The 27,726-nt window shown below is 44.7% G+C and overlaps 2 protein-coding genes and 1 pseudogene across 2 annotated transcripts; 2 read left to right on the top strand and 1 right to left on the bottom strand.

Annotated features, from left to right (window-relative positions):
* Positions 1-27,712, top strand: LOC118970713 (uncharacterized). Its single transcript, XM_073217998.1, has 7 exons — positions 1-4; positions 2,837-3,011; positions 3,149-3,283; positions 4,443-4,525; positions 11,727-11,869; positions 27,076-27,129; positions 27,409-27,712. Exons 1-7 carry the CDS (start codon positions 1-3, stop codon positions 27,484-27,486), a joined length of 672 nt encoding a protein of 223 aa, XP_073074099.1. The 3' UTR covers positions 27,487-27,712.
* Positions 11,825-15,143, bottom strand: TCF23 (transcription factor 23). The gene is made up of 3 exons (XM_017650680.3): positions 14,831-15,143; positions 13,848-14,090; positions 11,825-12,136 (listed from the first exon to the last, which is right to left on the bottom strand). The coding sequence occupies exons 1-3, from the start codon at positions 15,020-15,022 to the stop codon at positions 11,960-11,962; spliced, it is 612 nt and encodes a 203-aa protein (XP_017506169.1). The 5' UTR covers positions 15,023-15,143; the 3' UTR covers positions 11,825-11,959.
* On the top strand, positions 23,979-25,234 carry LOC108391178 (centrosomal protein of 70 kDa pseudogene; annotated as a pseudogene).
* Positions 27,713-27,726: the final 14 nt, after the last annotated feature.

Raw genomic sequence — 27,726 nt, forward strand, 5'->3', positions numbered from 1 at the left:
ATGAGTAAGCCTCCATAAAATCCTGATAGTATGGGGTTCAAGGAGCTTCCAGGCTGGCAAACACATCCATACCAGGAGGGTGACAGGGACAGAAGCCCCTGCACTTGGGACCCTCTCAGACCTCACCCTGTGCATCTCTCCATCTGGCTGTCCATCTGTAGCCTTTAACATATCCTTTAATAAACTGGTACACATCAAGTGTTTCCCTAAGTTCTGTGAGCTGCTCTAACAAATTAATCAACCTGAGGAGGGGGTCTATAGCCAATTGGTCAGAAGCACAGGTGATAACCTGAGCTTGCAACTAGCATCAGAAGTCGGGTGGGGATGGGGCAGCCTTGTGGGACTCAGCCTTTATCTGTGGGATTGGACACTAGCTCCAGGTACATAGTGTCGAGACTGAGTTAAATTGTAGGACACCCAGCTGGTGTCAGAGACTTGCTTGTTTTGTGGGGAAAACCCCCACATATTTGGTGACCAGAAGTGTCCGAAGTGAAGTGTTGTCTGTGAAGGTAAGGGAGACACACAAGAGAAAAACACACAGGAGGGAAGAACTGGATTTTTCCCCACAGAGGATGGGACAAACTGAGGTTTTTCCTTTACAGCTGTTGTCCATTTTGTCATTTGCCTTTTGACTTTCCTATAGCGATTTTTACCTTGCTAATCTTCTCCGTGCTGCTTGGATACTTAGAATTAGAGCAGGGGACAGGGAGCCAGGACGAAGCAGAGAAGGAACAATTGGCTAGAGAACTTAGAGAAGACAAGTGTTTCAAGAAGGACAGAGTTGTCAAAAGGGTCAAATGATGCTTAAAACAAAACACGTAGGTGAGGCCATAGAAACTAGTATCAGTTTTGGCAAAAGGGAGGCCATCGAGGGCCTTTCCAGTGCAGTTTTAGAGATGAGGTGGAGGTGGGCACCTGGTTGGAGTGAGTGGGTGAGGAAAGACAGTGGAGAGTTGTTTGTTTTTTGTTTTTTGTAGTTTTGCTGTTCAGTGGGGCAGAGAGCTGTGGTGCTAGTGAGGTGGGGATATGGGATCGAGGGAGTTTTTTTAATGGGAGCTATAATTCCTGAGAGTGTTTCTATGCTGATATAGGTGGGAGAAATAACGGAGTGGTGACAGAAAAGCTAAGGATGCAGAAGGAGGCAGAGGGAGTAATTTCAGGAGTGAGGCCCTGCTCATCCCTGAGTGAAGGGCAAGAGGGAGTGGGGTCCTGGCCCCCAGAGAGGCCAGGCTTCATCCACTGTGAGCACGGCACACAGCCAGGAAATCGGTGGGTGTGGGAGTCAGTGGCCAAATTCCCGCCTAATGGCTCACTTTTCCTCCCTGCAGTGTGTGGTGAGGGCAAGCTGAGAGGTCTGGAGTAGAAAAAAGAGAGGGAAATATATTAGAATATGGGGAAGAAAACATATTGGGGAAAGTGGCCGCAGAGTGTTGAATGCCCATTTGAGATTTATGGCAAGAACATCAAGGGAAGTCAGCGAAGACAGGTGTACGGTCATCTCCAGCCATGTTCAGGCAAGGCCTGGAGTGGGAAGATAGTACCCGGTCAGGAAGTTGCCAGGCAAAAACAAAGAGGGAGAGGGGCAAGGGGTAGGGTATTTGCAAGAGAGAAACTGTCAGAAGGAACATGGAATCTTAGATGAGTAAAGAGGAAGTCAGGACACAAGGGAAGAAGGTTAATAAAACAGAAAGTGGCAAATGAATCAGAGGTCTTAAGATTGAAGAAATACTGGACTGCAAGCCTGAGCCTAAGTGAGATGGAGGGATTGCAGATAGGGGTCAAACATCAAATCAGAAGGCTTGAAATAAAGGTTCTGGAGATGGTGCAGTTACTGGCGGTGACAAGGTAAAGGACTGACCACAGGAGTGCTGGCTGAAATGGCATTTGAGGTCAGGAGCTGAGATCCCAAGATGTTGGATCATGCCTCTGGGCAGAAACAAAATCTAGAATTTATACATTAGGAAAATCTTATGAGCATAGTCTGGTTTAAAGTGTAAGTAAAAATAGATTTTTGAATAAGTGGCTTGTGTTCTGCTTTACTGAAACACACTTAAATGGTGGGAACTATGGGAGAGTGTACTTAGCTGGGTTAGGAAAATTGTATACCAGGAGGGATTTTGGGGGGAAGAGACGGCGGGCTGAGTTTATAATTATTCATAATGGGTGGTACAAGCTGGCTTGGGGAAGAACACTGAAGGATTATGGCCTGTCAAAGTCTGAGCTCACGTTGTTTTGCTTACAAATTACACAACCTTCTTGTTCTTTTACTGGGCCAGCTCTGTGAACATGTTTACAATCAGGCTAAAGAATCAGACCTCCCAGTGACGTTATCAAACACACCCATATGCAATGATGGCCGTAGTAACAAATAGCATGGGTGCCTCTGGAGTTACATATTCTCAAACTCAGTTTCCTAAGCACCTTAGCTGAGGCGGGTTGTGAAACGTTAGGGAGGACTCCGTTTTCCCACACACATTCACGGGAGAAAAGCATCCGGCCATACAGCATTCACAAGGGCTCGTGTGATCCCAGTTGTCCTCCTGGCAGGCGGTCACAGCAGTAAACACCCCAAAATTTCTGCTCTCTTTGGCTTTGGGTAATTTCTGTAATCATGTGACAACGCCGTGGACAATCAGCCAAGCGAGGCCCGGAGGATCTGTGAGCGCTGCTGCGGCCCTCAGTTTCCTATTTAAAGGGGAATGATGTTCAGTGCATTCCTGGTCGGAAGGAAGGTCAGATGCCACAAGAATCAAAACTTGGCTGTCATATCAGTCAGGGTCCAATCAGGAACATAGAAACCACACCAGTTATTTTAATGGAGGGAATTTAATGTAAGAACTGCACAAGTCCAAGGGAAATGCTAAGGAAACACAGAGGCAGCAGCTGAGGGAAGTCGCTGGAAGGGCGGTGTTTAACAAAGGGAAAAGGGGAATTCCTGGAACTCAGACACTTGAAAGAGGAGCCCCAGGGAGGCGGACCTCCGGCCTCAGAGCAAGGAGTACTGGAAGTAGGTGCGGCTTCTTTGAAGAGCACAATAAAGGCTGGTTACCCAAGTGCAACTGCAGGGGATAAGGAGCTGTCACCCTAACAATCAGACGCAGAGAAGCAAACTGCAAGAAGCAATCCCTTCCCTCTTCCCGTTTTGCAGGCTTCCTCTAGCACCCCCTACTGGCAGAGCCTTGCTGAGGCGCCACCTGGCCAAGAGACTGCGCGAGGCCCCCAGCCCAGCAGCGTCGGAAAGGAATACACGTTTCCATATTGAGCTATTACAGACAGTGCTGCTGTGAGCGTTCCTGTTTGTATCTTTTAATGCACTTGTGCACTCATGTTGTGAAGTGTACTTGCTGGATTTAAGAATACAGATATTAACCGTTTGGGTGAATGTGTAGTGGTTTATCATTGTGATTTCAATTGGCATATTTTTAAATACTATTGAAGTTGACCATCTTTGATCGCTTGATACCCTCTTTAGAAAGGAACCTGATTAAAGCTGATCTGTCTTTCCCCTGTTGCTCTGTGGGATTTTTAATATATACTCAATACAAGCCCTTTGGATTGATGTTTGCAAGTATCTTCTCCCAGCTTGTGAACTTGCCTTTTGCTCTCTCTCAATGGCATCTCGTGATGAATAGATGTTCCTAATGTTATTTAACACAATTTACCAATTTTGTCCTTTAGGGTTACTGCTGTTGTGTCTTTTCTAAGAAATACTGCCTTATTCTAGGCTCATGAAGATATCCTCCTATATTTTATTCTTCTTTTTCTATTTTCCATCTCTTTGTCCAAATGTACTGAATTCTGAGTTAATTTCTTCACATCTGTTTTCTGATTTACTAATTTTGTCCTCAGCAGCTTTTAATCATCCATGGGGTTTCTAATTACAATAGTTTTTAATTTCCACAAATTCTTATTTTTCCCAATTCTGCTTGGTCATTTTTAGCCTCTTGTTTCTACATTGTGTTTTCAAAACACTCTTTATTTCCTTAAACATATGAAACATATTTATATTCCATACCTAAAAATTATAATATCTACAGTCATTGTAAGAGAGATTCCACAGTTCAGTGTTTCTGCTGTCACTTGCTTATGGTGGCATGTTTCCCTCTGCGTTTTACAATTGCTTGCCATGAGCACAAGTTTGTTGCAATTTTATCCACAGGAATCCTTCAAAGCCTGAATTTAAAGAATGTTCTTCAGAGAAGAATTGTACTTGCTTCTGCCTAGACACACTAGTAAAGTGAGACCAGTTGAAACTTTTAGACTTTTTTTTTTTGTCCCCTAAAGTTTAAAGGCTTGGAAATCTCCGGGAGACTCCCTCCCACTGCTCTAAGCCAAGGTCTGTTTGAGCAAGTACCATCTCTCTTTTATACACTGAGGGTGTTGCCTTTTGGGAATCCCAGATTTATAACAGGGTCTCTGGCCCAACTTTCTCTTTTGGATAGGCCCTGGGGTTTGTCTCTTGTCCACAAATCTGACCTGTTAAAGCCCTGGCCTTCGGAACCCACAGCCTGCAGATATTGCCAAGGTAATGCTGGGCCTTTGTGCTGGCTTACTGGTTTTATGTTTTCTTATCCCTTCTCTTACTCCTTTCCTTTCCTTTTTTGCTATCCCAGTAATGCATTTAAAAATGTGTTTTTAATATTTTACCCATCATCTTGAGTGTTCTGTACCATTTGTCCACCATATTGTCAGAAATAGAAGTCCATTGATTTTTCTTAGAAAATATGGCACTCATGCAGGAGTCTTAGAAGGCAGGCAATTTCTTCTTCAGCAGTCAGTCACGTGTGTTTTACAAACCCAAGTTTTTTTTTTCCTGCTCTGTTTTCTTCATGTTTGTTTATAGTATCTCTGGGGAAATGCCTTGTATAAATTGTGTAGTTGCCATAACTGAGCAAAAATTGAATGAAAGACCTATAAAAACAGCAATTATTGTACTAGGTAATGAGACAATCACCCAGGATCACATGCAGTTGGGAGAAAACAGAGGCTGTGGGGGAATCGATGAACTCCACTGATGCCCTCCTATCATGATCAGGGTCACCTTCTTTCAAAGTGTTGCAACTGAGGAAGAGTTAGGAGTTGTTTCAAACAAGATGATCTCCCTGGCTTAGGTGTAAATTTAAGTGGAGAAAATTCTGATAGAGCTAGAAGGGTATTTCAACATGGATGTTTTTGTCAGATTATATATTGTGGGTTGCCGAGTAATCCAGTTCTGACCTCGTACACTAAAAAATAAAAATAAATCCCCCAGTAAGGGTGCTGTGGCATAAAGCCCCAGCAATCTATGTCTTCCTTAGCTGGAAGGAACACTTTTCTTCTCCTTAGAAGAGTGTTAGGAGGACCAACATATAATGATTGACTAGGGTTTTTATTCTTTCTGGGCGGCTACGGATGGCTCTGGCTTCTTTTAATACTCACAAAACCAGCCCCTTTCTGTTCTAGGTCTTAAATAAGCATGGCATTAATAACACAACCATTACTTTACTGGTAGTGTTTCTAATGGCTGGTTTCTTGGGAGGACTGGCAACATCAAGATCTCTTCTACAAAGGGACACTAACTTTCAAAATGGGCAATCCAGTCTTTTCCCTCAACTCCCGCCATGGTTAGCACAAACAAGAACCCCACGAAAATCTGTTCACTCTGGGGCCTGTTGTGACCAGAATGCAGCCTAGGATTTCATAACTTTTTAATAACACCATTTTTCTCCATATACAGTTCTATCTTTCAAAGGCACAATAGATAATTCATTTTATAGTAACTTATGAGGGTTTCACCTGTCTGGGTCAAAAGCAAATAGGTCTGTCCTGGTCTGCCCCTTACGTCCAGGGAAATAATGGTGCTGGCATGCTGTTGCCAATAGACACTTGGTGAGGCTGGTCCAAAGAGAGCCTCACTTGCTTGCCAGTATTACAGCTGTGTTTGCGGGGCACACTGAAGCAGCCTTGGCTGGGAAGGAAGAGGAGCTTTGCTGACAGGCACATCCCACATCTGGCAGCCCTCCCAGTGTCAGGGCCAATGGCTTCTTGCGATGAGCTGTAGCCCTTCCCAGCTGGTTTAGCACATGCCCATGCCTCAGCAGCTATAGCTGAGCTTTGCTTCAATTTCTGGCTTATGCTACTGCACTTCTTCTCAGAGCCTATCAGATCTGGACAGTTTTATATTCATCTGTCAGGAGTGCATCAATTATGTCTGGCTCCCTCCCCAAGCCCTGTCATCTCTACAGAGAGTGTACCAGTATTTTCACTAGAACTCCAGGGTTCCCGGGGCTCTGCTAGCCACTGTGCAGTTAGCTGTGGTTTCTGGGATGTGTGCAAAGGATCTATTTTTATCCAAATTGGACCCAACCTAGAGGTTCTGACCCACCAAAGTCTTGATACAACTGTTGTCATTTAGGCCAGGGTGATTTACTCAACTTGTTTTTCTCCTTGCAGCATCCTTAATGTGGAGGATTGTTTCTGTTCTTGATTACTGGATCATAATCTTTCATAATTTTTTCAGGTTAAAAAAGTCTGTTGTCTCTGACTCTTTATAACTTCTCCATTTATTCAGTGGCATTGGTGCTTAGTTCCTGCTTCTGTCCCCACTAAAATCTTGACAGTGGCTGGTGATCTTGATCTGGGCTTGTGCAAGAGTCCAGCAGGGGTGGGGGGGACCAGGCAGTCTGCTCACTGGTGAGGGGGTGTGAGATGGGGGCACAGTGAAATAGGATGGGCTGGGGAGGGTGCTCAGGAAATCTGGAGTCTGAGGCTCAGGGAATTCTGGGCTCTTGGGTGTCTGTAACAGCCAGGCTTCTTACCTGAGCTCTGGGAGGTGGGCAGGGTGGGGGGCTCCGTGGCCCAAGAGCAGACAGCTTGCTGGGTGTGCCCTGCTTCGCCGGTAGGAGATTCAAGCCCCTTTGCCTTCAAGGGGAATGCGGGGCCGGACCCTGAACCCTCGGACCATTTACCCCGTGTTGCCCAGACTCGGTGCCCTCCTGCCCCTGTCCTGGCAGAAGCGACTTCACTGCAAAAGCTACAGCTAGGTAGCGCCTCTTGGCCCACATGGCCCCCCTCTCCCCTCTCCAGGCTGCTTACTGCCAGACCTTCCAGGTTCCCTCCACCCCTTTCCTTTCTCCTCCCTGAGCACCCCTTTCTCTGATAATCCGCCTGAGCCATGAGCCTGCACCGTCCCACGGCAGCTGCCCAGCCCCTCCCCACGGGCAGAGCTGGCTTGGTGGGCAGAGGGGTCTCAGCCCGGAGAGGGAGAGACTCAGGGCTGCTGGCCTCCACCCGCCCAGGGCTGTGCTCCCTGCCTCCCTGCCCCCTGCCGAGCTGCCGTCTAGCTGGAGACCCTTCACCACCCTTTGGCTGCCCTTCAGCCCGCGGGCTTCCTTTGCTCTGTGCTCCCCAGGAGCTGTCCGTGGACACCACCACGTTTCCTGAGAAGATGAGAAACGGGATGCTGGGGGGCAGCAGTGGCGAGGAAGCCATGGTGGTGCCTGAGGCAGCCGCAGCCTGCCAGGGGAGCAGCCCCACCTTCATCGTCCAGGAGAGCTCACTGTGATGCAGACGCGGGGCCCAGGCCTCTGTCCACATGCTGCCAGGCCTGCCCCCTCACCCCAATCCCTTTGTCCCTGGATGACCTGGGCCTGGTCACTGTGTCTGTCCTAGGCAGGGGGTTAGAGCTGTCACTCACAGGGTCGTGGGGGTGAGGTAGGAACATTCCTTGACCATCACCAACCTATTCTACAGCAGAGATTGTAAAATTTTTGGCCTCAGAACCACTTTACATTCTTAAAAAAGTAGAACTTTGAAGAGTTTTTGCTTATGTGGATTATTTCTATTGATATTTAACATATTAGAAATTAAAATAAATTAGAAACTAAAATTAAAACATATTAGAAATTAAAGTAGGATTTTAAAAATATTTATTTCAAATAAGATTAATTAACCCATTATATGTGAATGTATGTTATGTTTATATGAAAAATAATTATTTTCCATATTGGAAAATATTTAGTGAGAAGAGTCACATTGTTTTACATTTTTGCAAACATCTTTAATGTCTGTTGTAATAGACAGCTGAATTCTCCTATCTGCTTCTACATTCTCTCTGTAGTTGTAATATCACATGTCATATGGCTTCTGGAAAATCCCATTACACTTGTAAGAGAATAAATGTGAAAAAATGCTAGCAGCATCTTGTATTATAAAAATAGTATTGGCCACTTAAATCACTGAAAGGGTCTCAGGGACTCACAGACTTCCCAGATCACACAGTTTTTTATATCCACTTCACCTATTTTGCCCATCTCCCCATTCCCCTCCCCTCTGGCAACTACCAGTTGGTTCTCTATATCTATGAGTCTGTTTTCTGTTTTGTTCATTCATTTGTTTTGTTTTTTAGATACTACATATAAGTGAAATCATACAGTATTTGTCTTCCTCTGATTTATTTCACTTAGTATAATGTCCCCTAGGTCCATCCAGGTTGTCACAAATGGCAGGATTTCCTTCTTTTTTATGGCTGGGTAGTATTCCATTGTATATATATATACCCTATCCTCTTTATCCGTTCATCTATCAATGGACACTTAGGTTGCTTCCCTCCCTTTCTCAAATTAGTTTTTCCTTTTTTGGGGGGTGGGGGTAAATACCCAGAAGTGGAATTGCTAGATGATATGGTATTTCTGTTTTTTAATTTTTTTTTTGAGGAAATTTCATACTGTTTTCCATAGTGGCTGTACCAAATTACATTGTACACCAACAACAATGTAGGAGGTCTCCTTTTCCTCCACATCCTCCCCAACACTTGTTATTTCTTGTCTTTTTGATACTAACCATTCTGACTGGTGTGAGGTGATACCTCATTGTGGTTTTAATTTGCATTTCTCTGATGAATAGTGATGTTGAGCATCTTTTCATGCATCTGTTGGCCCTCTGAATGTCTTCTTTGGAAAATGTCTAACTAGGTCCTCTGCCCACTTTTAAATCAGATCATTTACTTTTTTGATCTCGAGTTGCATCTGAGACCACACTTTGAATACTTCTGATCTAGAGCAAACTTTCTGTAAAGGGCCAGATAGTAAATATTTTAGGCTTTACAGTCTGTTGCAGCTATTCTATTCAGCTGTGGTATCAGGAAAGCAGCCATAAGTGATATGTAAACAAATGGGTGCAACTGTATTCCGATAAAAATTTATTTTCAAAAATAGTGAGGGTGGGAGTGCTGGATTTGGCCCACTGGTCACAGCTTCCCAACCTCTGATCTAGAATACCAGGCTTGCAGGGGACCTGGGTTTAGGGCTGGTGCCACAGAAGAGAGAGGGCAATGCCATCTGACATCCTAGGTAGAGGAGTAAAAAAAGAAATTTCCGGAGAAGGCTAGATCTTCTATTTCTGATTACTCTAGTTCCCAATTTGCTAAATCTTCAGTCTGCACTTTATCACTTAGATGTTCCTTTCGCAGTACTGCTCCTCCCACAGCCCATCTAAGCCTCTGCCTTCAATCCAGCTGCTCATCAGAAGGCACCTTAGTGTCATTTTGTCATCTGTGCTCCTGTACCCTTTTGGAGCCCCTATTCCCAGGAAACAAAAGCAGTCTTTGAACATGAATCTCAGTTGTGTCCAAATGCTCTCGTCCACCCCATGTCCCCTAGCCCTGGTGAGAATAAAAAATCTCCCAGTGAGCAGGTGTTTTTCTTCCTCTGCTGCGAAGGCGAAGGGGGATTACTCCTGGTTCTGGTTCATTTGTGGCTACAAGTCTCCAACCTGACATTTCCTCTGCCTTTGTTTGGCTCTACCTGCCTTCTCTCAACCCTTTGCTCCCTGGCCTGACTGTTAGGGGTGTTTTCTGGCTGAGGATCACAGGTTCTGGACCCCACAGGCCTGTCCTGGGCACTAAGGAAATAGCTTTGCCTGGGCAGAGCCTGAGGCAGCTGTAGAAACTCATAATCATGGTACTTGTCCTTCCCCAGCTCTCTACCAGCTTCATTCTACTTTTGCCCCCCTTGTCTCCTCTACTGGCATAAAGTGGCCAGCCCTGTGGGCTCTATATTAAAAGGCTAGAAAAAGGCTGCAGTCTGAGGGTGGGGTGGGGCAGGCTCCAAATCAAAGTCTCCTCGGTTATCCGGAGAAGTCCCATGCTATGGGGAATCCCCAGTGCATACCCAAAGCCAGATTTCCCAGTTCCAGCTGTAGAAAAAGATAGTGTGCCACCAGCTCGGGAGGAAATTATCTGCTCCTCTTCCTACCACCATTGAACTCATCCCGGAATACACTGTTATTTGGCTTTAAAAATAGAACATTCCAGCTGGACTTTTATGGTCTTGTGAAGAACACTGTGCACATGGCCACCCACACCTGGTCTCTGCCCCTGCCTGGCCCCGTCCAGCTGCCCAGAGCAGCTCTGCACAAACTCTCCAGGCCCCTCAGCACAGACTTGGTAGATTTATGAGTTCAGCCTTGGCTGAGGCCTTCTCCCCATGGCTCCCAGCCACAGTCCAGCTGCTCTCCCACATCCATGGATGCAGCCATGACTGGGACGTTCTGTGCCTCCACCCCAGCTTGCTGAGTCACCCCCTTAGCCCCCTCTTCTTGCTTCCTTGGACACCCCTGTGGAGGAACCAGACCCCCAGCACTCACAGCCTGCCCAGAACCTCATTTATTTTCATGACAGCAATGGTGGCTCTAAGGCTACCCCTGTTGGGACTGTAGGCAGCCTGGCCCATCCCCTTCTGCTCTGAGACCCTGAAGTTTAACAAAAAGATGGTTTCTTATCTGTCTGGACTTCAAGTACTTGGTTTGAAGCTAAATCTGATCTGGAAAATTACTTCAGTAGGTGCAGAGAATCTATACCTAATTAATCCTCAAATTATTTCTTCATAGACAGATTCCACCCAAACTCTATCAGGTTTCTGGCACCCCATGGCAGGACTTAGGGAGCATCTGGGAGGCCTGTGCCTGTGGGAAGGAGCTGGCCCTAGGAGCTCATTTGTAGACAAATCGTAGAAATAATTGCAGAGCCAGTAAGGCTGTAGGCTAAAATCATACAAGGAACCCACAGAACCCAGGCCTATCTTGTTTTTCCTGGAGGTTAGGTTTCTAACATAATGGAAAGAAGAGACTAATTATCATCTCCTGTAAAAAGATATACATTCTCCTTCTATAGTCCTTCAAGGATGTAATAGGGTCTACCAATATCCTTTATATGCAAGGCCTTAAGGTGCTGTCTGGTTCAGTTCAGGTAGACCTGCCTCTAGCATAAGATCATCTCAAACTAGGCAGCTGGGACTCTCTGAAAGTTTCTCCGGAAGCTGGAATGTAAGCAATGTAAGCTTTATGGCTTAACCTGTAAATATAACTAATTTCAAGAAAAGAGTGGAGGACTGCTGGACCCAGAGAGAGGGAAATATGGTGATGAGGGGCAGCTGGGAAGACTGTAGTGCAGAGACAAGAATCCTAAATTCCTCCTTGTCTTTGGGGAAGCATCTTGTGGCACAGTAACAAAGCATGTTCCCTTTCTCAGTCTCCCCTCTGCCTATGTGACCCCACCCAGCTCGGTTCACACTCACAGCTGCTGAGGACTGTCTGGCCTTTACCTTTCCCATCAGCACCCATGGTGGCTGCTACCCTAGGCCCCTACCTCTGCACCTGTGCAGCAATGTTTGCTGGAACCTTAGGGGAGAAAAGCAAGGGGCAGAGCCCTAACCCAGCTTCCAACCTTATCAAACCCTTTCCTCTTGTAGCTGCCACAGAAGAGCAACCAGGGTGTCAGCCCCTGGGTGCAGGGATGAAGATTTGCTCCCAGGAGCTCCTGAGGACTCTGTATCACAAAGGTGCCCACCGCTTTGCCTGGTCTGCGTGTTGGAGCCCGTGTCAGATTGGATGGGTGAGTCCAAGAGAAGACAGGCAGGGCCTGGGGAGCATCCAGGTCCCTAAGCTTGAGCTGCAGTCTAGGACAAATGGGTGATTGTGAGGGTCATTTGTCATCAAAAGCTGATGAGGGTGGCCTGGTGGGAAGGAGAGCGTCAGCGTCTCCAGAGACTCGGGGCCCAGCCTCTGCCTCCTTCATTCTTTGGCCTGAGGTGGTGGCTGTGGCGGAGTCCAGACCAGAGCCCAGGCCTCCGGCATAGAGACGAGATCGCATCGGCCACTTCTGTAAGACATGGGGATGAGAAGTGAGTAATGCTCACTACTGCAGCCCCTCATAGTTCTTGGCACCCAAAACTTGGCCTTCCCCACCCGTTTCCTGAGGTCCTTTCCTACCCTACCTGCTCTGATAGTGGTCTCGGGCTCAGACCACTTACGGCCCCACACATTCTCCTTTCCACCTGAGCTTGGCAGATGTGAGGAACCATGGACCCAGAGAGGAGCCCCCACAGTGAGGATGGAGGTGGATGGCAGAGCTGGCAGCAGCCAGGGGGCTGTGCAGTGGGGAGGTTCCTGACACCAAACAAGTCCTGACCTCCTCTTGTCCAGCCCCTGGCTCAAGTGCCTCTGGCCCCAGATGTTAGTGCTCCCCACTCCCTCTAAGCTGGGGATTGTCTATCTTTCCAACAGAAGCATGGACAGTCCCAGAAAATGCCTTCTTCTTGACAGCCCCTGCCCCTGTGGCCAAGGGGCATGGCTCCTGGCTAACTACCCCACTGTACCAAGCTGTTGGAGGCTTAGACCTCACCTGGCCCTCATTCTCCAGCATATTTACCATCACTTCCTACATGCAAGGGCCTTACCTTGACCACAGTTTTGCAGCTAAGGAAATTGCTGTGCCACCCCAGATGCCACTGTCAGCATTTCAGAGCTGCCCCCATTTTATCTCAAATTCTTGCATTTTAGCTATATTTGCATGAAAGAAAAAAATCTCAAGTTTCAAGACATTTCAGAACCTGATATTTAGGGGAGAGAGGTGGTAAAAAGTATTCTCCATAAAAATAAAGTTGACCCTATTACAATGCTATCCTCAGAAGGCCAAGATGGCCCTTCTTCCATAACACAGTTACACTCTGCAGCCAGCAACCTACAGTGTCGTGGCCTGGGTCTGCTTGGTGGCTGCAAGGGTGGGGTCTGAAGTCAGACACTATTGGGTCCAAACCTCATTTAATCACTTACTCTCCCTGAGCTTTGCTTTCTCATCTGTAAAGTAATCCTCATTTGGTTCTTGTGTGGAGTAAAAGATAAAAGTGTACTAAATACTTAGCCCAGCTCCTGGCATAAGTTTAGTGCTCAAATGTTAGCTATTTTTGCAGTGATGATTATGGCAAATTTTACTTTTCATTCACGATCTCACTTCATGCCTCGGAAGAGAAGGCTCCTATTATCTTCCTGTTCACATGTACTAGAGTTGAGGTTCAGGAAACATAGGTGGTGGTCTGGTAAGTGGTGTCTGCAGGAAGCCCTCCCTCCCCCCTGACGCCTCCCCTCTCCCTCTACTGTTGCTCCACCCCCTCAACCCCCTGCCCTTGGTTGCTTCTAGAGTGATACTTTCTTAGGCTGAAGTCTAGAGGACGCCAAGACATTGTCTGATAAGGTGTTGCCCCCCGGAACCTAGTCCCTTCTGAGTGCAGTTTCCTTTCCCAGGTCCCAGCGCTGGAACTTGCTCCTCTACCCTCCCTGCCACTGGGCACCCCAGAGTCTTGGGGCCTCTGTGAAGTTCCCTCCTCTTGGAGGAAACACATTCTCATGAAGTTATTTCCAATCACCACCTCCACCAGCCCCATGAGAAACCCAGGGTCAGCCCTGCCGCAAGAGCCAGCCTTAGCTCCTCTCCCTCTGAGACCATCCCAGTGTCAGCTCTGTCAGGGCAGGGGCCGCGTCCAGAGTCCCTCCATCCACTTCCCCTGCTCCGAGGCACTGGGCCCATGGCCTACCTTGAGAGGGTGCAAGTAGCGAAGTCCACGCAGGAAAGGTGGCCGGGCGGGGCCAGGCAGTTCGTGGCCAAGCGTGCGGGTGAGGTGGGCTATGTAGCTGGTGGCCAGCACCAGCACGTCCAACTTGGAGAGCTTGGTGTCAGGCGGCACAGCAGGCAGAGCAGCCTGCAGGGCCAGGAAGGCCTGGCGCAGGGTCCTCACGCGGCTCCGCTCGCGCGCGGCGTTCTCAGGACTGGCCTCACTCTGCACGGAGGACCGCAGGTGAGCGGGGCTGGCCAAAACCCCGTCAGCCTTTGGCCTCTAAGAGCTTTCTAGAGTGAGGTCTCCTGCCGGTCATCGCGCACTGAGCAGCAGAGACCAAATGGCCTCACACATTCTCTGGCTGCTCTCAGCACTGCCCTGTTTTACAGCTGGGGAACTGAAGAGAAGGCCCTGCTGGCAGCAGGTTGGCCTGGTCAGAAGGTGAGAGTCCTTTACTCTTTCTAACCCTGCACTGTGCCTCCTCTGAGCCCTTGCTCTGTCCACACCCCAGTATGAATCCTGCTTATCAGGGTGCCCTGGGGCCACAGCAGCACAGAGCGGGGGGCCTGCTCTGTAGGGCTGACCCTTGGCTCCGCCACGTCCTGAATGAGGAGGCAGCTGCAGTAAAGAGGAAAGGACACCATACAGGGGGTCAAAACACACAGGCTGAAGTCCTGGCCCTGCCACTGCCGGCTGCCCTGGGACCTTGGGAAATTCACATCACACCTCAGTGCCTCGGTTTCCTCAGGAGAAGTGAGTTGGGCCAGCTCTCTGAGCCACGCTCTAGTTAAGGCCAGCTCTAACTCATCCTAGCCACCCACGCATGGAGACTTGGAGTCGAAGGGGCGAGGGTCCCTCTCTTGGCAGGGCGGTAATACTGAGGCTCAGCCGCCAGAGGTGACATCTCAGCTCCTCTACCCCGTGCCTACCCGAGCAGCCCCTGCAGGCCCAGTGTTCCTTACCCTGCCACGGGCCAGGCTTTCGGGCCCGGCCCTGCTGGGGCCAGGGGCAGCTCTGCTCCGCCTTTGGTTGCTCCAGCTCATCTCTTCCCATGTGGCCTGCCTTGTCCTGCTCAGGCGGCTCCTCTTCCCGTCGCCGCCGCCTGCTAGCAACCGCAGCTTGGCCCTCGCCAGGTTCTGCCCCACTCCGGGCATGGCTTGTCTCCCTCTGGCCTGTCTCTGCAACACGCCCCACGCCTGGGGTGTGGTGCCGCAGTCCCCAGGGCAGGAGCACAGAGTCTGAGGGAGCCCTTGGCTCAAGCTGACTGGGGCAGGCTGGCCAACCAGCCAGCAGTGTCCATATCTGAGGGAGCTGGCGCCAGCTCAGTCCTGCTTTGCTCCTTGTTCTGGGAAAACCGCCCACCAGCACAGCCCCCGCAAAGAGTCTCCTGCCTGCCTCCTAATCAGTTGGGGGTGGCGGGGGGGTGGGCGGTTCTGGATACTGGGAGTGGCCAAGCCCTGGAAGGAGGCCCCTGATGAAGAAGGCAGGAGGATGGTGGGACGGGATCTTCTTTCCTGGAGCCTTGCCCGACCCTGACAGTGGTCCTGTGATAGACCTGCAACTTCTGCTGTGGGGCTCAAGTCCATGCAAAGGCCCTGAACCTCTTCTCTGTGCCAGCATGCCTGCACACATCCTTGAAAGGACCTTTCCTCCCCTTGCCAGTGAATGTGACCTTCCAGTCACAGGGTGCCACATCCCCCAAACACACCACCTATTTCCCACCCAGTGCTTATACTTGTACCTTTCCAGCCCCCTGAATACCTTCTTCCAGCTCTGCCAGGGAAATGGCTGTCTACCCTTCAGGTGATGCCCTTCATTTGTGAGGATTTCTTTAAACCCCATGGAGCCCAGAGCCCATCTCTCCCTCTGAAGACATGGATTTAATTGAATTGGTACTCCCATTGATGCATGACCACACCTGCTAGTTTCCTGGCAGTTCAGTGTTCTTGGAGCACTATGTGCCAGGCACTGTGCTAAGAACCTGATAGGTATTATTTCTCAAAACAACCTTATAAGAAAAAAGAGACTCTTATGTCCTCATTTTACAGATGAGAAAACTGAGGTATCTGGAGATAAAATAACTTGTCCAATGTCAAACATCAAGTAAGTGATGGGGGTGGAATGAAAACCCAGCAGTTAGTTGGACTTGGAAGGCTGCCCCTGACCCTGTGCTGTCCTGCTTTGGCTGAGTTACTCACATGTCTGTCTCCATGCTAGACGTGAGGTCTTTGAAGGCAAGGACCAGGATGTTTGCTGAGTTGCATCATATCCTTCACACACTGGTAGGTGGAGGCAGGCTGATGGAAGAGCAAGTCTGCCATAGTAGCCCCTGCCTGCCCTTGAGTTTCAACCTCTGCCTGTAGCAGAATCCATTTTGTGTGTCCTTGTCCCCCAGTCTTGAACTCCAGGGGAGACAAAATAGGAAATGGGAAAGTACAGAGAGGACAGAGAAACAAAGGTGGATGTACAGACAGTGAGAGACACCTAGCCAACCAGAGAGAAAGGAAAAAAGAAGACAAAAACAGCCCAGATGTCCATCAGTAAGGAAGTGATGAATAGATTTTGGTATATCCGGACTATGGAATGATGCACAGTAATGAAAGAATAAGACAGGTTCTGTGTGGTGACATGGTACAATGTTCCAAGATGCACACTTAAGTGAAAAAGCCTAGTTTAACAAAAGCAAAAATGAACAAATGGGACTACATCAAACTAAAAACTTCTGTACAGCAAAGGACACCATCAGTAGAACAAAAAGGCATCCTACAGTATGGGAGAATACATTTGTAAATGATATACCGATAAGGGGTTAACATTCAAAATATTTAAAGAGCTCACATGCCTCGACACCCAAAAAGCAAATAACCCAATTAAGAAATGGGCAGAGACACTTCTCAAAAAAAAAATGCCTAGTTTAGATCAATATGTATAAGATCCCAGCCAGGATCAAAACCACTAAAAAAAAAAGCTGCAAGTGGTAAGGTTTATGTGCTTATACCAATGTATAGAACAAACCTGAAAAGTTGCATGGCAAGTGTGTGTGTGTGTGTGTGTGTGTGTGTGTGTGTGTGTGTGTGTGTGTTTACTTCAGATGCAGAGAATTAAAAATACTCAATTCATGGCACACTGTTGTCTGTGGTTCACACAGGGCCTCTTGTTAGCCTCCCCATTCCCCCACCACCTCCCTCCCTCCCTTCCTTCCTTCTTTCCCTCCTTCCTTCCTTCCCTCCTTCCATCTGTTGCCTTTATCCCATCCCCATTATTCTTCCTATTATAGGTAACCACTCCGAAGTGTTTAATGTTTAGTCTTTGGCTAGTATGTGTGGTGATTTAAAAATACATACAAATTCTTTGACACACCTCTCTAAAAGCTGGAGGCTAACCCCCTCCTATGAGTGTGGGCAGGGCTTAGGGACTTGTTTTAACAATAGAATGTGGCAGAAGTGCCTGTGCGTTACTTCTGAAACTAGGTTATGAAAGACACCGTAGCATCCTCCTGGGATCTCTCAGATCACCGGCTGGGGGCAGCAAGCTGCTATGTCATAAAATGTGCCATTTTAACCATTTTTAAGTAAATGTTTCAGTGGCATTAATTACATTCACCCTGCTGTGCAAATGCCATCCCCATCCATCCACAGTACATTTTTTCATCTTGCAAAACTGCAATTCTATACTCACTAAACAGTAACTCACCATTCCTCTTACCCCCAGAACCATCACTGAACTTCCTGTTTTTGTGAATTTGATTATTTTAAGTACTTCATTTGAGTAGAATCATACTGTATTGGTCCATTTGTGATCAGTTTATTTCACTTAACATGTCCATGAGGGTCGTCCATGTTGCCGCATGTGTCAGAATCTCCTTCTTTTCAAAGGCTGAATAATATTCCATGGTATGTAGATAACACATTTGTTTATCCAGTCATCTGTCAATGGATATCTGGGTTGTTTCCATCTTTTGGCTTTTGTGAATAATGTTGCTATGAACTTTGGAATACATATATTTCTTTGAGACTCTGCTTTCAATTCTTTTGAGTATATAACCAGAAGTGAAATTGCTCGGTCATATGGCAATTCTAATTTTTTTTTCTTTTGAGAGGCCATCTCTCATATTTATTGATCAAATGGTTGTTAACAACAATAAAATTCTGTATAGGGGACTCAATGCACAGTCATTAATCAACCCCAAGCCTATATCTCAACAGTCTCCAATCTTCTGAAGCATAACAAACAAGTTCTTACATGGTGAACAGTGCAAGGGCAGTCATATCACAGAAACTTTTGGTTTTGATCACGCATCATGAATTATAAAAAATCAAGTCAGATATGATTATTCGTTTGATTTTTATAGTTGATTTATATGTGAATCCCACATTTCTCCCTTATTATTATTATTTTTAATAATATCCTGTCTAATTTTTAATGTTTGATTTGTTGAGGAACTGTTTTGTACAGTAACTGCACCATTTTACATGACCAGCACAAGGGCTCCAATTTCTCTACATCCTCAGCAACACTTGTTATTTTCTGTTTTGGTTTGGTTCTACAATTGCCATCCTAATGAGCGTGAACCTATGTTTTTTAAGCCTCCACTTCATTAGTTTTTAGGTTACATTTTCATTTTCTTCCTTCTCACTTCTTTAATTTTTGTCCTAATGTTCATTTCCCAACTTCTCAAGAAGAAAGCTTAGTTGGTTTGTTTAAAGTTTATTGTTTTGTTAAATGATAAGAGGAAAACAGAACAAGAAGACAACCAAATTTTTTACAAAAGTACAGCCTCAAAAATACATTAAGCAACAACTGATAGAAATGCGGGAAGAAATAGATAAACCAATAATTAGAGTTGATTTTAACATACCCCTTTCTGAAACTGATGGAGATTAAATAGGTATACAAAAGCAGAAGTACTGAATTATAATTAATAAACTCAAGATAGTAGATAGATCCAAAAGTGGAGGACAAATAGTGGACATCCGAGAGTGAAAATGGAAGCATGTTGAAGCCAACTTTTAAATTTTACTTGGCATACTTTCGTATTGTTTGGATATTGTACAATAGAATTTATCTGTGTATTATTTGTATATTTCAAAGAACAAAAAGACATAAAAGGCAAAAAAGCAATATGGTTTAATCAACCAGCTCACTGTTTCCCACCACAACACTCTGTCTAAGTCTTGATGAAATCAAAGTACATGGAGATTATCATAATACCAAGGCTGGAAAAACTCATTTACAAAGTAGGAAATAAGAGTAATGTGGGAAAAGTTATGTGATACATACTCAAAGATTTTTTTAGGTACCTGTTAACACTTGGGGAGAAGGCACATTGCATTGCTGAACTGCAAAAGCCACTCACAGTGCGTCAGAGCACAGTGCAAATTTTAATTCCCATCTAGCAAGTAGCTAGTTTGAGAGAATGCATCAATCAACTTTGGAAGAATAAGAAAAGGAGAGTTGCACCGACAAATCTAGTAATACTCATCCCACCACTCTTCAGAAAAGACAGAGCTTTCCCAACAGCCTTTGAGTATTCCTATTGAGATGAACAAAACTAACTCTCTTAGTTGGGTGCTATTAAACAATCAGTTTATTAATTTGCCCAACTTCCTTGTTCTGAGACCATGCATCAACCATCTTTCTGCCTCCCAAGCAGGTCTGGGTACATGAGTTGAGAATACTGATGATCTTGAAAGCAATAAGTCCATCTCTGCAGCTATGATTTCTCATGGGAAATCAATGATATTGATTCTATTTACATTTTGACTTTCCAAAGAGCTAGACTATAGAAAGAGAGTGTACTAATTATTTCCTGTCTGTGTGAGCTACTTTTCCAGGGTAAATTTATAAATTGGCTTTCTGGCATGACCTCAGGCTGTTGTGTACTAACTGACATGGTCAAAAGCATATTTCTTATCCTGGAAAGTGAAAGCCCAGATACAACTACCTTCCCTGAACAGCATATATGCCACTTCCAGATGGCTGTATGTTCTCTGCAACCCATCATGGCTATTGTGCTTATCCGTTTCCTTTCTAAGAGCTCACATACATTCTGTTCAATAATCCAGTTTAAGATTATCTTGGCAAGGAACTAGAAACTAGCTGATTTGAGATTCTAGAATTTCTTTTCCATTTTTGAATACTTACCTATCTGCAGCTTATTTTGCATATTTACCCATCTGACACCTCTCTTATAATCAATTCTCCAAGAAAACTCAAGGGACAAAAAGTGTCTTTGAGGAGGTAATTGCTGAAAACTTCCCCAATGTGGGAAGGAAATAGTCTCTCAGGCCATGGAGGTACACATATCTCCCAACACAAGGGACCCAAGGAAGACAACACCAAGACATATAATAATTAAAATGGCAAAGATTAAGGAAAGGACAGAGCATTAAAAGCAGCCAGAGAGAGAAAAAAGATCACATACAAAGGAAAACCCATCAGCCTACCATTAGACTTCTCAACAGAAACCTTACAGGCCAGAAGGGAGTGGCATGATATATTTAATGCAATGAAACAGAAGGGCCTTGAACCAAGAATACTCTACCAAGCAAGATTATCATTTAAATTTGAAGGAGGGATTAAACAATTTCTAGATAAGCAAAAGCTGAGAGAATTTACCACCCACAAATAGTCTCTACAGTGTATTTTTAGGGACTACTATAGATGGAAGTGTTCCTAAGGCTAAATAGCTGTCAGCAGAGGAAATAAAACCACAGTAAAGAAAGAAGACCAATTAATCACTAAGAAGATGCAAAATCAAATCAACTACCCCCCTAGTCAAGGGATAGACAAAGAGTACAGAATATGATACCTAATATACAAAGAATAGAGGAGGAAGAAAAAGGAGGAAAAAACAGAACCTTTAGATTGTGTTTATAATAGCATACTAAGTGAGTTAAGTTAGACTGTTAGTAAGGAAGTTATCCATGAATCTTTGGTAACCACGAATCTAAAGCCTGCAATGGCAATAAGTACATACCTATCGATAATCACCCTAAATGGAAATGGTCTGAATGCACCAATCAAAAAACATAGAGTCACTGAATGGATAAAAAAACAAGACCCGTCTAATGCTGCCTATAAGAGACTCACTTCAAACCCAAAGACATACACAGACTGAAAGTAAAGGGATGGAAAAAAATATTTCATGCAACTAATAGGGAGAAAAAAGCAGGAGTTGCAGTACTTGTATCAGACAAAATAGACTTCAAAACAAAAAAAGTAACAAGAGACAAAGAGGGACATTACATAATGATAAAGGGGTCAGTCCAACAGGAGGATAGAACCATTATAAAGATCTATGCACCCAATATAGGAGCACCTACTTATGTGAAACAAATACTAACAGAATTGAAGGGGGAAATAGAATGCAATGCATTCATTCTAGGAGACTTCAGCACACCACTCACTCCAAAGAACAGATCAACCAGACAGAAAATAAGTAAGGAGACAGAGGCACTGAACAACACATTAGAACATATGGACCTAACAGACATCTACAGAACACTCCACCCAAAAGCAGCAGGATACACATTCTTCTCAAGTGCACATGGAACATTTTTAAGAATAGATCATATACTACTCCACAAAAAGAGCCTCAGTAAATTAAAAAAGATTGAAATTGTACCAACCAGCTTCTCAGACCACAAAGGTATGAAACTACAAATAAACTATGCAAAGAAAACAAAAGAGGCCACAAACACATGAAGGCTTAACAATGTGCTCCTAAATAATCAATGGATCAATGACCAAATAAAAACAGAGATCAAGAAATATATGGAGACAAATGACAACAATAACTCAACACCTCAAAATCTGTGGGACACAGTGAAGGCTGTGCTAAGAGGGAAGTACGCTGTAATACAGGCTTACCTCAGGACAGAAGAACAATCCCATATGAATGGTCTAAACTCACAATTAATGAAACTAGAAAAGAAAAGCAAATGAGGCCCAAAATCAGTAGAATGAGGGACATAATAAAGATTAGGGCAGAAATAAATAAAATCAAGAAGAATAAAACAATAGAAAGAATCAATGAAAGCAGGAGCTGGTTCTTCGAGAAAATAAACAAAAGAGATAGACCCTTAGCCAGACTTATCAAGAAAAAAGAGTCTACACACATAAACAGAATCAGAAATGGGAAAGGAAAAATAACTACAGACACCACAGAAATACAAAGAATTATTGGAGAATATTATGAAAAACTATATGTTAACAAACTGGATAACCTAGAAGAAATGGACAATTTTCTAGAAAAATACAACCTTCCAAGGCTGACCCAGAAGAAACAGAAAATCTGAACAAATTACCAGCAACAAAATTGAATTGGTAATCAAAAAACTACCTAAGAACAAAATTCAGGGACCAGATGGTTTCACCACTGAATTTTATCAAACATTTAGTGAAGACTTAATACCCATCCTCCTTAAAGTTTCCCAAAAAGTAGAAGAGGAGGAAATACTTCCAAACTCATTCTATGAGGCCAGCATCACTCTAATACCAAAACCAGACAAAGACACTACACAAAAAGAAAATCACAGACTAATATCCTTGATGAACATAGATGCAAAAATACTCAACAAAATATTAGCAAATCAAATTAAAAAATACATCAAAAAGATCACCCATCATGATCAAGTAGGATTTATTCCAGGGTTGTAAGGGAAATCTTACAATATTTGAAAATCCATCAACATCATATACCACATCAACAAAAAGAAGGACAAAAACACATGATCATCTCCATAGATGCTGAAAGAGCATTTGACAAAATTCAACACCCATTCATGATAGAAACTCTCAACAAAATGGGATAGACGGAAAGTACCTCAACATAATAAAAGCCATATATGACAAACCCCTCAGCCAATCAGACAACACAAAAAAATAAAAGGCATCCAGATTGGTAAGGAAGAAGTTAAACTGTCTCTGTTTGTAGATGACATGATATTGTACATAAAAAACCTTAAAGAATCCAACCCCAAATCTAGTAGAACTAATAACTGAATTCAGCAAAGTTGCAGCATACAAAATCAAAATACAGAAATCTGTTGCATTCCTATATACTAACAATGAACTAGCAGAAAGAGAAATCAGGAAAACAATTCCATTCACAATTGCATCAAGAAGAATAAAATACTTAGGAATAAACCTAACCAAGGAAGTGAAAAACCTATACCCTGAGAACTATAATACACTCATGAGAGAAATTAAAGAAGATACCAAAATGGAAATATATCCCATGCTCATGGATAGGACACATTAATATTGTCAAAATGCAATCCCTATCAAAATACCAATGGCGTTCTTCAATGAACTAGAACAAATAGCTCTAAAATTCATATGGAACCACAAAAGACCCTGAATAGACAAAGCAATCTCCTGAGAAGGAAGAATAAAGCTGGGGGGATTACACTCCCCGACTTCAAGCTCTACTACAAAGTCACAGTAATCAAGACAAATTGGCACTGGCACAAGAACAGATCCATAGATCAATGAAACAGAATAGAGAGCCCAGATATAAAATCCAAGCATATATGGTCAATTAATATATGATAAAGGAGCCATGGATATACAGTGGGGAAATGACAGCCTCTTCAACAACTAGTGTTGGCAAAACTGGACAGCTACATCTAAGAGAATGAAACTGGATTACTGTCTAACTCCATACACAAAAGTAAACTCAAAACAGATCAAAGACCTGAATGTAAATCGTGAAATCATAAAACTCTTCGAAAAAACCATAGGCAAAAATCTCTTGAATATAAACATGAGCAACTTTTTCCTGAACCCATCTCCTCGGGCAAGGGAAACAAAAGGAAAAATGAACAAATGGAACTACATCAAGCTAAAAAGCTTCTGTACAGCAAAGGACACTATTAGTAAAACAAAAAGGCATCCTACAGTATGGGAGAATATATTTGTAAATGACATATCAAACAAAGGGTTAACATCCAAAATATATAAAGAAATCACATATCTCAAAACCCAAAAAGCAAATAACCCTATTAAAAAATGGGCAGAAGCTCCGGCGGTCAGAGGCGGAGCCGGGGCGTGTTGCACCCCGGCTGGATTGGTAGGCCTCCCGCGGCGGGGTGCCTGTCGCGCTCCTGGGGCCCGCGGCGGCTGAGCCGGGTGGGACCGGGCGCAGTGCTGGTGGGAGGCCGCGACTGAGGAAGATGAAGATCCAGTTTCAGATGCAAGACTCACTGGGTGATCATTTCATTTAGATCATCTTGAATGACCAGGTGTAAAGTGCCAGAGGAATGTGCTATGACTGAGGCAACTCAAAATTTTTAAATTGCCAATCTCTGCTTCTTTTGATTCTGCAAAAGAAACTATATCTTCAATAGTTTCTGAAGCCCAGGAGTCCAGTAAATCATCAAACAGACTCATGAATGAAAAACAGCAGGAGGAAGCAGAATGGGAAAGCATAAATGTGCAGTTGATGACGCATGGCCTAAGACCCTTATCTCTAGTCAAAAGAACAGATCTTGAAGATCTCATCATTTTTGACAAACAGTCATCACAGAGAATGAGACAGAATTTGAAAACATTGATGGAAGGAACAGCACGTCAACAGAACATGATCCAGGAGCTCATAGAAACTAATCAGCAGCTTAAAAATGAAGTTCAGCTACAAGAAAGCTGAGCAGCAGATCAGGAACATCGAGCTAATGACTTGGAACAAATTATGAAGAGTGTGAAATCCAAAATTGGTGAATTGGAAGATGAATCCCTAAATAGGGCTTGCCAACAACTGAATAAAATAAAAGATCTTCACAAAGAACATAAAGCTTTACAGGCAAAACGTCAGCATTATAAGAAAAAAGGAATGGAACAGCAAGAGACTATTGCTTCTTTGCAAAAGGATATCTATAGATTAACAAAGGAGGAGGAGGAACACATTGTCACTCAAAACAGAGTGTTTGCTTATCTCTGCAAAAGAGTTCCTCATACCATCTCAGATAAACAGTTGCTTTGCCTAATTGATTACTATGAATCTAAAATAAGAAGATTTCATAAACAAAGGCAATGTAGAGAAGATGAAAGTCAGGCAGAAGAAGATGACTACAGGAGTTTGGATACGTCACCAAATTATAAAAGCCTGCTAATGTCATTACAGAATCAACTAAAGGAATCAAAATCCAAGATTGATGCACTTTTAAGTGAAAAACTGAATCTTCAAAAAGATTTGGAAGCCAGGCCCACACAGCATGAATTAAGACTTTATAAACAACAAGTGAAGAAACTGGAGAATGCCCTTAAGAAAAGCACCAAGTAATTATATTTTACCAAAGTTACAAATTTATTAGGGTTTTGCATTTTGTTATTTTTATGACCTGTCATCTTACTTCATGTTTGTCTCATAGTGAACTTGACTTAAAATTACCAGGCTGATGGGAAGAAATGACTTCAAAAAGAGACATTAAACTGATTCTATAGTTAAAAATAAAATGGGAAGAGGATATGAACAGACGGTTCTCCAAAAAAGAAATTCAGATGGCCAACAGGCACATGAAAAATTGCTCCACATCTCTAATTATCAGGGAAATGCAAATTAAGACCACAATGAGATATCACCTCACCAGTTAGGATGGCCAACATTGAAAAGACTAGGAACAACATATGTTGGTGAGGATGCAGAGAAAGGGGAACCCCCCTACACTGCTGATGGGAATGTAAATTAGTTCAACTATTGTGGAAAGAAATACGGAGGTTCCTCCAAAAACTAAAAATAGAAATACCATTTGACCCAGGAATTCCACTCCTAGGAATTTACCCAAAGAAAGCAAGATCTCAGATTCAAAAAGACAGATGCACCCCTACGTTTATTGCAGCACTATTTACAATAGCCAAGATATGCAAGCAACCTAAGTGCCCATCAGTAGATGAATGGATAAAGAAGAGGTAGTATATAAACACATTGGAATACTATTCAGCCATGAGAAGAAAATAAATCCTACCATTTGCAACAACATGGATGGAGCTAGAGGGTATTATGGTTAGTGAAATTAGCCAGGTGGAGAAAGATAAGAACCATATGATTTCCCTCATTTGTGGAGTATAACACTGAAGCAAAACTGAAGGAACAAAACAGCAGCAGACTCACAGACTCCAAGAAGGGGTTACCAGTTACCAAAGGGATGGGATTGGGGAGGGTGGGTGGGGAGGGAGGGAGAAGGGGGTTAAGGGGTATTATGATTGGCACCTATGGTGTGTGGGGGGGTCACAGGAAAAACAACATAGCATAGAGAAGACAAGTAGTGACTCTGTGGCATCTTACTACACTGATGGACAGTGACTTCAAGGGGTATGGAGGGGACTTGATAATATGGGTGAATGTAGTGAACACAATGTGTTTCATGTGAAACCTTCATAAGAGTGTATGTATATCAATGATACCTTAATAAAAAAAAGTGAACTGCACACTTTAAATGGGTAGATTATATCTCAATAAAGCTCTTAAGAAAATAGTTATTAAAACATGTAAGTATTATCCCAAGGCAGGTAACAAAGTAGTCACTGCTCAGAAAGTAAAGGAAAACAGGAAGTTGGAGGGCCCAGCCTAGACAGGCTGTGTGGTTGGGGAGATCCTGGGTGGACCAGGTGGTGGGGAGTATAAATAGTGGGGGCAGAGAGCAGAGGTGGGGGCCAGGGTCCAAATGGGGAATGAGTTACTGGAGAGTTTTGCCTGCTTCAGTTTTGTCAAAGGCCAGCCTTTGGATGATCTCTGAGAACAGGTTCCAGAGACTTAGGAGGAGAGTCAATGATGGCCACACCTGACCTTTGTGACACAGGCCCTAGAGGCCAGGGAGAACTGCCCCCAGAGAATAGCACCCCAGGCTCCCAAGGGAGGCAGCAACACCACCCCTTAGACAGAGTTCCAGAGGGTTTCACCAGCTGGGCCCACCACTCCTGCTGGGTGTGATAAGCCATCTTGGCTAGGGCTGGGCTGAGCCAGAGGACATCAGCATTAGGGGCAGCAAGGGGTCAGGAGAACCATAGTGGCAGGAAACCAGCTTGCAGAATCCCTGACTCAGGTTTAGGAGAACAAAAACCTGTAACAGAAGACCTCTGCTTGGGTGAAGGAGGACTGAAGGTAAGGCTCAGACAGAAATCTGGGCCAGAATGAATTTAGGGTGAGAGACACTGAGGACAGAAAGGGACGTATCCACCGCTTGGTGACTCTCTTCCTCTCTCCCAGGTCCCTTCATCGCTGAAGTGCCTTGTGAAACACAGTCCAGAGAAAGCCTTGTTGGTAAGAGCTCACAGCTCCAGAACTCCTTCAACTCCCAACCCATCCCAGGCCCCATGCTTCCAGCTCCCTCCTCCAACTCCATCCTGCCCTCCATCCTGCCTTCCTCCCTATTCCTCTCCTCCTCAGTTCTCACCTTCTCTGGAGCATTTTGTCAGCTCTTCTGATCCCACAGATAACATGGATTTTGAATCTTGATTAACCAGCCTGCATGACACATGAGGCAAAGCCAGAAATGGACTGACTTTCCCAATATTTTGGGCTTTGTTTCTTTCTCTACAGGTCCTAAGGGCTGTGTCTTCTTCCCTGGCTTACCCAGATAATTGCTGCTGCCCCTCAGCTTCCAAGAGGCAGCTCTGATTCTCCATCCCTCATTAACTGCTGACTGCAGAGGAGAGGCCAGCTTTAGACCTGAGCTCCTGCCTGAACACCCAGAGAGCCTGGGACTAGAGGGCTGGGTGGCTCCCTGGCCTGCCACCAACAGCAGCACCACTACCAGGCTGGAGCCACACTCCATGCACAGAAGGCCCTGATTTCTCAGCCACTTCTCGCCTCAGAGATACTGGTCCTGACTCTGTCAGGTCTCTTACTTCTGGTCTC

The sequence above is a fragment of the Manis javanica genome, chromosome 1, assembly GCF_040802235.1.
Source record: "Manis javanica isolate MJ-LG chromosome 1, MJ_LKY, whole genome shotgun sequence".
Lineage (NCBI taxonomy): Eukaryota > Metazoa > Chordata > Mammalia > Pholidota > Manidae > Manis > Manis javanica.